This window comes from Argopecten irradians, chromosome 1 (genome assembly GCF_041381155.1).
Source record: "Argopecten irradians isolate NY chromosome 1, Ai_NY, whole genome shotgun sequence".
In the NCBI taxonomy this organism is placed as follows: Eukaryota; Metazoa; Mollusca; class Bivalvia; order Pectinida; family Pectinidae; genus Argopecten; species Argopecten irradians.
This window is the reverse complement of record NC_091134.1, coordinates 8,850,308-8,860,002: the sequence shown is the minus strand read 5'-3', so window position 1 is coordinate 8,860,002 and position 9,695 is coordinate 8,850,308. Positions and strand designations below refer to the sequence as shown.

At 35.5% G+C, this 9,695-nt stretch overlaps 1 protein-coding gene across 1 annotated transcript; it reads left to right on the top strand.

The window, feature by feature from the left end:
- Positions 1-1,368: 1,368 nt before the first annotated feature.
- On the top strand, positions 1,369-8,924 carry LOC138316683 (NAD-dependent protein deacylase sirtuin-6-like). The gene is made up of 7 exons (XM_069258351.1): positions 1,369-1,569; positions 2,201-2,369; positions 2,547-2,783; positions 3,492-3,578; positions 3,734-4,068; positions 5,458-5,651; positions 7,558-8,924. The coding sequence occupies exons 2-7, from the start codon at positions 2,234-2,236 to the stop codon at positions 7,748-7,750; spliced, it is 1,182 nt and encodes a 393-aa protein (XP_069114452.1). The 5' UTR covers positions 1,369-1,569; positions 2,201-2,233; the 3' UTR covers positions 7,751-8,924.
- Positions 8,925-9,695: the final 771 nt, after the last annotated feature.

The following is a 9,695-nucleotide window of genomic DNA, read 5'->3' as shown; positions in this document are numbered from 1 at the left end:
ATGTTTCTCCACTAGAAGATATAATGAATGAAATATTTTCTTTCAATAGTCATATATACATATTAGTAAATGGGACGGTTTTGTGGCAGCAAAATTTATTTTTTTACAACTTGTTACGTTTTATTGAATAAAATGTGACCGATATCCCTGCTGTCGAAAAATATTGTGTCGAGGTGTTTGCATTATCTGAGCTAGTTTGACGATATCTTATAGTTTCACAGAGTCTCTAACAATACAATGTCTTTGACGCGCGATAGGTTTAGAAGATGCATTGCTTTTATGTCATAATTTCAGCCGATTTTCATCTTGAAGCGGGCGTTTTTTCATTGTTTTTGTGTGCCCGATATCACTTCCGATGACGTAGGTTGTCCCCATTGTATGTGACTTCCATACACTTTTGTTCACTTTACAAAAGACACTTGTTTTGTCTACTTTACACAAGAAAAAAGTCATGTCGTTCCGACCTCCTCGCGACATTTTAGTTGACCGAACAGTAGAACGAATATACGTACCCGGCCTACTATACCTTTCGGCCAGGTACGAATTGGTCCTTATGTCTCGTACGTGAGCACTGCCTCCGAAAATCACTCGGGCACAGTTTTCTAAACTTTTTTGTAGGTTTCAAATTATTGTATGCGTATACATACATTTACATATTATTTTTGTCCAAACAAACATAACTACCATTCTTAATACCTACCGTACCGCTCACAAGATGTCAAATTCACAATTTGTGGACTTGCCGTATAAATTCCCTTCAGAAAGACCTTCATATGTATTATGTAAAAAAAAATTCCTCTAGGAGAATTTGATATTTTATGTGGTTCAGTTTTATTGCCTAGTAGGTCAGCGATATCAAACAAGTACGATAAAATGCAAACAAACGTTTTATAATGGTTTGCGTAATCATTACTTTGCTCCATTAGCAGTAATAGGCACCAATTGTAGCTCTTAAGACGACACAACTTTCTGTCTAAAAGTCTTTTGAGCTACAATAATGCAGCTAACCGAACAGCACTCCTTAACGTATTCACTAAAATCCCCAAACTTATCCATTCTGATTAATAGAATGGGTCACAATGAGAAAGTTGGTATTTCCATTACTTAAAACAGGCTGTCATTTAGCGTGTGCACCTGGCCTATTTATGCCTTTGCTTTTCATCCTTTTCTACATGTGATCACTACTGATGTACATTATATTGTGTTAGTACATAATTTGTATTGTAAATCCTTTCCCGGTTTGTATATTCAAAGCCAAAAAGTCAGTTTTATACAGTTACATATTCCTATTTTGACTGGGACTTTAGCAAGTCTATCTACTATACAAACGTTGAACAGACCCAGACTTGGTTTGTTTACATCCTAGTTTCGCTTTGCGTTGCAACAACAATATGATTCAGAAACCGTCACCTAAGACGTCATCACCTGATTTAGTTATGACATACCTGTAGATACATACCTGTAATCAGATGTAACTTAACGAGCAAATAGACAAATACTGCTGTCCTTTCTACACCGACTTCACTTTCGAAAAACTTGCGTTTCAGCTGGTTGTCCGAAATTAATACAGTAAGTAATTGATCTATTTTTGAAGTGAGTTCTGTACATAATATATAATGATATATATACATGACATATGTTAATATCAATACATACTGATCTTCATTACTGACAAAAATCGATCGTTACACATTGACAGCGATGTTTGAAATTAGGGCTGTATGATTATACATGTATATGTATGTACATGTATTATTTATTTTCGTGTAGCACGTTGTACATGTAGTTACAGATGTACAGTTAGTGTACAATATGTACATATACGTGAATAGGTGAGGGGGTTATATCTAGCTATGGTGTACTGTAGACAGATCACATTGTGTTACGTAGGCATTTAATTACATGTGTGTGTGTATATATATATATACACTGTAGCTACATGTTGCCATGCTACATAAACAGAATACAATATATAGCAAAACACGTATTGAATAAGTCAAACAAAGATATGTACCTAAAATTAAGTTCACTTATATGTTTTGATCTTTAAGCTTAAAGATAATGATGCATTTAGAATAAAACTTTGTGCTCAAAATCTTGTCAAAATACATAAATTTAGTAAACATATTGTGAATAATTTACCTTTAGTGATTTCTTTACACGTTTTTTTTTTATTAATTGATGGTTATATATTTAAAAGCTTTGACAACGCAAGAATTTTCGAAATCACAAAATGGCTACTGCAAGTGGAGAAGAAGGAAATGCTGGCTCATATAAGTGTGATCTGAAATCCTGTAAACTCGGGGGCACTATTGACTCTAAAGATGCAAGGGCCGACGTTAGGGGCTACACTGTCAAGGCAACACCAGGTATCTTTTAGTCACATATGTATGAAACAATTCTAGACGTGTCTTTCGCAATATTTTTGGACTGCACTGTTGTTGTTTTTATTCTGATGTCAGAAGGCATACAAATTTGAAATATGTCAAATATTTGAAAATAATATTGAAGTTTTAAATGATGTATTATTTTTATACATGACTCAGACTTTCTGGCCACTTGGGATGATGACGGAGTGGGCGTGTTCCACATGACCTGCTGGGAGACATTGAGTGACCTAGCCCACAGTTCAAAGGTCACGGAACTCTGTAACAAGGAAAGGTCACTAGTCCTGGAGGCTGAGGAGACAGCGGAATTCCACCAATCTATGGACTGTGTTCTGGCTGATGCCTCCAGGATAGCCAACATGATCAAGGAGAGCAAATACCCTATAGCTTTTACAGGTAAATAATCATTATATATACCCCAACATCTTCACAGGTATCATTGTAAATAATCATAATATATACCCCAACATCTTCACAGGTATCATTGTAAATAATCATTATATATACCCCAACATCTTCACAGGTATCATTAACATTGGTTATCACCGTATATTGAATTGTTCTTATTGTGCTGTTGCAACAACGGGATTGTTAATCAAATATAATAAATATACATGTATACTGCCCTCCTAAAGTTGTGTTACACATGCATATTTACAAATATACATAAAATATGGAAATATGTTAACCTTGTTAATACAGGCATCCGTATTTATTGTCTATCAACTTATTTATCCTCTTTAATTCATTGATTTATTTTTCGAGAGGTTCTCAGAGATAAATTGTCAGAGCAAAAGAACAGTGTGCATTTGTTTTTTTTTTTTTTGTAATTAGCGGTGTCTCTATACAGGCCCTGTCACTCAACTAACTATCATTTTGATAATCCAATCTGATTAAAACCAGCTCTTCAGTAGCTTACGCTAAGCGTATTGAAGAGCTGGTTTTAACCAGATTGTTTGATAATCATGCCGAAAACCAGAATTCCATTTTAACTTTGTTGGAATATTAACAAAAAGCACTAAAAAACAAACAAACAAAAACAAGAATATCTACAAACAATGATTATGATGTATTATCATCATCTGTAGCCTTAATTTCAAACAGGAGCTGGGATTTCAACGTCAGCCGGTATTGGAGATTTTCGTGGTATCCATGGAAAATGGACCAACCAAGACAAAGAAAAGGATCATGGTGAGTTTAACATTAATTTACACCAGACTATGTATTTACTGTTTTAACTTACATTCACTACAAATGCTTTTTAGATGGAAGATTTGATGTATTTAGCGCAAAAATACAATGTATATAAAGCTTACGATATGATTTATTCAATCTTAATATTTTAGGTAACCAGAAAGCTGGAAAATCGAAACCTAAGAGAAACACAATGTCTCTTCGTCCCACCTACACACACGAGGCCTTACTCAAACTGATAGAGATGGGCCACCTTCAGTATGTCATCAGTCAGAATACGGACGGCCTCCATCGTCTGTCTGGTATTCCCGAGGACAAAATCTCAGAACTTCATGGAAATGGCTTTGTCGAAAAATGTGAAAAGTGTGCGAAACGTTATGTGATGAATCACAACCATCGGTTTGGTCCAAAGGACCCAAAGGTGCCGGCGAAAAAGTGTTCACAATGTCGAATTAATCACAGGACAGGGAGAATATGCCCCGATACAGTAAGTCTCATTATCCTTCTACTGTCAATGTAAGTCTGTATGTTTATTATGATATCTCTGATGTTATGTTTACTAGTAATTGTCCACCTGTAATTAACGTTATGTTTACTAGTAATTGTCCACCTGTAATTAACGTTATGTTTACTAGTAATTGTCCACCTGTAATTAACGTTATGTTTACTAGTAATTGTCCACCTGTAATTAACGTTATGTTTACTAGTAATTGTCCACCTGTAATTAACGTTATGTTTACTAGTAATTGTCCACCTGTAATTAACGTTATGTTTACTAGTAATTGTCCACCTGTAATTAACGTTATGTTTACTAGTAATTGTCCACCTGTAATTAAAGTTATGTTTACTAGTAATTGTCCACCTGTAATTAACTATGTTTACTAGTAATTGTCCACCTGTAATTAAAGTTATGTTTACTAGTAATTGTCCACCTGTAATTAAAGTTATGTTTACTAGTAATTGTCCACCTCTAATTAAAGTTATGTTTACTAGTAATTGTCCACCTGTAATTAACGTTATGTTTACTAGTAATTGTCCACCTGTAATTAAAGTTATGTTTACTAGTAATTGTCCACCTGTAATTAACGTTATGTTTACTAGTAATTGTCCACCTGTAATTAACGTTATGTTTACTAGTAATTGTCCACCTGTAATTAACGTTATGTTTACTAGTAATTGTCCACCTGTAATTAAAGTTATGTTTACTAGTAATTGTCCACCTGTAATTAACGTTATGTTTACTAGTAATTGTCCACCTGTAATTAAAGTTATGTTTACTAGTAATTGTCCACCTGTAATTAAAGTTATGTTTACTAGTAATTGTCCACCCGTGATTAATCCAATGTATCCACTGTTTGCCTCTAGTTATAGACGTCCAACATTGTCATACTCTTGTTCAGATCCCAAAGGTTCTCATCGTCTCCTCATAGAGTTTCTCATTGCTTTTCTTTTAGTATAAATCATATGAATTACATATTGAGCTACCTGATAATTATTTAATCACCTTCAATTTCCGCTATGCTATATTCTGATTTACTTGTCCATTTGTTCTTAAGTGTAGGATTTGTTTGAACTTCCGAAATTTTAGACGTCATTGGAAACCAACTACATTTTGTATGTTTTTCAATGGTTTACATGTATCTCGGTTATTTATATATAAAAAATGTAATGCATTTTAGCAGTCGATCGGTCATAAAACAAAAATAAACAAAAAAACAGATACCTTGTTAGTACATATCTTGAATAAGTGTCTCCTTTAAATATTTCTGATAACGAACTTTGTCTTAATCCTTAAAATTAAAAATAAAATAAGTCTATAAAATAGAAATATATGTACACTTTACTATTACTGGGTACCTGTTGTCGTTTTCTACAGAAATGTAAAGGTTATCTGATGAACACCATCATTAACTTTGGAGACAACCTGGAGGAGGAAGTTCTAGGTAGTGCCGATGATAACGCCAGGAAAGCAGACATGGTGCTGACCCTCGGATCGACCCTGAGGGTGTCTCCGGCCAACAGTCTGGTCACTAAAGGTCAGAAACCTGTCCGACTGGTCATCTGTAATAGGTACGTTGAAAGCTAAGTCTTCAATCTAGTGTTACCGAAATTTAGGTCAAGAGAAATGGATTTTAAGAAAATGTGTGTGCCAAGTTTCAATAACGTACTTATTATATAATTTACATATAGTTAAATAACCAGATGATGAGTGCCAAAATATGAGAAAAAATATGTCCCCTCTATCCTGAGGTGGCATAGAGGTAAATCTATATGTTTAACAATTATGATATAGCTTCCGGTTTGTCAGAAAGAACGGCACCTGGTGGGGGAGGTAGTTACAAATTCTATCAGAAAACTATGATCTAAGCGTGTTCTGGATTCTGTCAAGCAACACAGAATGATGTCAAGCGGGTTGTAGATTCTAGTAAACAACCTAGAACGAATCGGCCAGGTACGAATTGGTCCCTATGTGTCGTAGTGGAGCACTACCTCCGAAAATCACTCGGGCACAGTTTTCTATACTTTTTTGTACGTAGGTTTCCAATTATTTAATGGGTATACATGCATTTACATATTATTTTTGTCCAAAACAAACATAACTACCATTCATAATATCTACTGTACCGCTCACAAGACGTCAAATTCACAATTTGTGGACTTTCCGTATAAATAACCTTCAGAAAGACCTCCATATGTATTACGTAAAAGAAATAATGCCTCGATGAGAATTAGATATTTTATGTGGTTCAGTTTTATTGCCTAGTAGGTTGGCGATATCAAACAAGTACGATAAAATGCCAACAAACGTTTTATAATGGTTTGCATAATCATTACTTAGCTCCATTAGCAGTAATAGGCACCAATTGTAGCTCTAAAGACGACACCATTTTCTGTCTATAAGTCTTTTGAGCTACAATATTGCAGCTAGTAAACAACCTAGAATGATGCCAAGCGGGTTATAGATTCTTCAAGCAACCTAGAATAATGTCAAACAGGTTGTAGGTTCTAACAAACAACCTAGAATGATAACAAGCAGGTTTTAGATTCTAGCAAACAACCTAGAATGATGTCAAGCAGGTTTTAGATTCTAGCAAACAACCTAGAATGATGTCAAGCGTGTTGTAGATTCTAGCAAACAAACTAGAATGATGTCAATCGGGTTGTAGATTCTTCAAAGAACCTAGAATGATGTTAAGCGGATTGTAGATTCTTCAAGCAACATAGAATGATGTCAAGCGGGTTTGTAGATTGTAGTACACAACCTTGAATGGTGTCAAGTGGGTTGTACATTCTAGCAAACAACATAGAATGGTGTCAAGCGGGCTGTAGATTCTAACAATCAACATAGAATGGTGTCAAGCGGGTTGTAGATTCTAGCAAACAACCTAGAATGATGTTAATCGGGTTGTAGATTCTGAAAGCAAACTAGAATGATGTCAAACGGGTTGTAGGTTCTAACTAAACAACCTAGAATGATGTCAAGCAGGTTGTAGATTTCAGGAAACAACATAGAATGATGTCAAGCGTGTGTTAGATTCTAGCAAACAACCTAGAATGGTGTCAAGTGGGTTGTAGATTCTAGCAAACAACATAGAATGGTGTCAAGCGGGTTGTAGATTCTAGCAAACAACATAGAATGGTGTCAAGTGGGTTGTAGATTCTAGCAAACAACCTAGAATGATGTCAAGTGGGTTTTAGACTTCAAACAACCTAGAATGATGCCAAGCGGGTTGTAGATTCTAACAAACAACCTAGAATTGTGCCAAGCGGGTTGAAGATTCTAGCAAAACAACATAGAATGATGTCAAGCGTGTTTTAGATTCTAACAAACAACCTAGAATGGTGCGAAGCGGCTTATAGATTCTACCTAACAAATAAAATGGCACTCAGAGGGGTTTAGAATCTGTCATAGACTCATTGTTAGAGCGATTTTCCACAACTGTTGTTGATTCCTTTGTGTCTGTTCCTGTTACAGACAGACGACTCCGTATGACGACATTTGTGAGAGGAAGGACCCTTCCACCAAAGTCCAACTGGGCTGTCGTGTGTTCGGGGACTGTGATGATCTGATGAGGGAGATCATGCGTCAGATGATGGACTCGGCAGAGCTCGAGGAGTGGGAGCGGGATCGACAAAAAAGAATGAAAGTCTACGATAGTAAGCGATAGAGTTAGAGGGGTCTTTACGATTAAAATTCTCTGAGAGTATGCGGCAGAGGTAGAGGATAGAGTCTTTACCATTAATGACGACAGAAGTAGAGAGTGGTTTTTTTAGAGTGAAATCTTACAAGCTTACCTAGATCTTTTGAACAGTATTAGAGAATGAAGTCTTACGATAGTCGATGCAATTTAGGAAGACGCCGTCATTGATTGGTGACAGAAGCAGAAAGTGAAAACTGACATAAAGGAAAACGATGACAGTATATAAGTAAATGAAAACTGATGACAAATGGCAACAAGTGCTTAACACACAGGATCAGATGATATGATCGTCAGCAATAGATTTAATACCTGACAATATATAGAGTATGTGATTTCTACTCCACATAGTTCCTGTAAACAGTATAAAACCTTCACGCACGCTTATTATTATACTTTTCTTGATGGTTATAGAAATTGATTACTGCAGAATATTTTTAAGTATTGTGTTCACAGCTGGTGTTATAAAATTGTGGCATGCACTATTTACATATTGCTTATTTCATTGTTTGTTTACAAACAACCTTGTTATTTGTTTTTACTTTTATCACTTGTTACTTATTTTTATATGATGAAGCAAAGTTTAAACATACGATACTGGTTTAGACTTATATTGGTCGTGGGATTCGATTTACACTCATTTTGATAAGATTTATTTGTAATTAATATATCGTTTTGTATTTACGTATTTCCTATACCGGTACCGGGCATTTCTTATATTCATATGATCTTAAATGTATTTGATATTTATGTGTTGATTACCACATTTCACGTTTCGTATTTTAACTCTAATAAAACACTGCATATATTAATCGGAGTCATTGTCCATATTCTGCTACAGTCGTTGTTGCAATTCAACCAAAGTCATAATTCTATCAGAGTTCTTTACACAAAGTGTGTGTTTTGGTCAGAAAAAGTATTCATGTAAATGATTTTCGATGAAAATCTGCTGAGTATGTTTTTATCTATAGCAGTAGGATTTGGTTTTTTCCCATTATGATATCTAAAATGTGAAATAATGTCGAAATCTTACATCTTGTATAAACCACTGTGGGTCTCTGTCTGTGGTACAAAAGTGTGCTCGCTATGAAATAATTCTGCTTTCATCATGCTGAAAACCAATAAAACCGTACACTGGAACATTACTCGAATGTTAGGTTTCTTACGACCAAAGAGCAGCAGCCTTATGTCATTGCGTCTGTCAACTTTCATAGTGATTTTCAAAATCACGAACTCACAGAAGCCATAACTTTTACATCTGTATCCCATTGGCCATTGTTCATAACAAAATACATATATGTAATTAATGCATAACATAATTGGTTATCACTTTATTTCCAAAGACCCAAAAAACGGAAATGTTTATGCAAAAAAAAAGTCTTTCTTGTGATTGTGATCATTGCGTAACGTGGTTCAATTATAAAAGTGCAAAAAAGTAATGTTTGGTAAAACAGTGTGTTTACGTTTGAATAAACCAAAAGACAAAATGTCGTCTCATGTCGCCCTATGGATGGCTGTGTTGGTCGAAATGACGACAAGGAGTAGGGTAGAAGCTTGTTGACGGCTTTTATTCAAAGTGTAGACAAGAGTTCTCACTTTCTCTCTCTCTCAAAGGTGGCCCTAGAGGAGGCGGTGACGTAGGTGTATGTGAGGCGGAAGTACCCAGTCTCAGTCTTATTCCCGTCTGATGTCCGTCTAATTTCAGTCTAGTTTCAGTCTCCGTCTGGTTTCAGTCTGACTGGGGCCTATTGCGGCCCTCTATTTATAATGATTGGGTACGTGACTGGTACACGTGCCGTTGGGACAATGCTTGCCCCAAAGGTTACCCAGCTCATCATAAACTGTCAAAATTTACTAATTTTAATTCAGAATACAGCCTTACCGGCGCCTGATGCAGGCTTAACAAAATAGAAAT

Coding starts and splice junctions, on each gene's coding strand:
- LOC138316683 (XM_069258351.1), top strand. CDS start 2,234: ATGGCTACTGCAAGTGGAGAAGAAGGAAATGCTGGCTCATATAAGTGT. Junction 4,069..5,457: donor GGAGAATATGCCCCGATACA/GTAAGTCTCATT, acceptor CGTTTTCTACAG/AAATGTAAAGGTTATCTGAT. Junction 5,652..7,557: donor CGACTGGTCATCTGTAATAG/GTACGTTGAAAG, acceptor TTCCTGTTACAG/ACAGACGACTCCGTATGACG.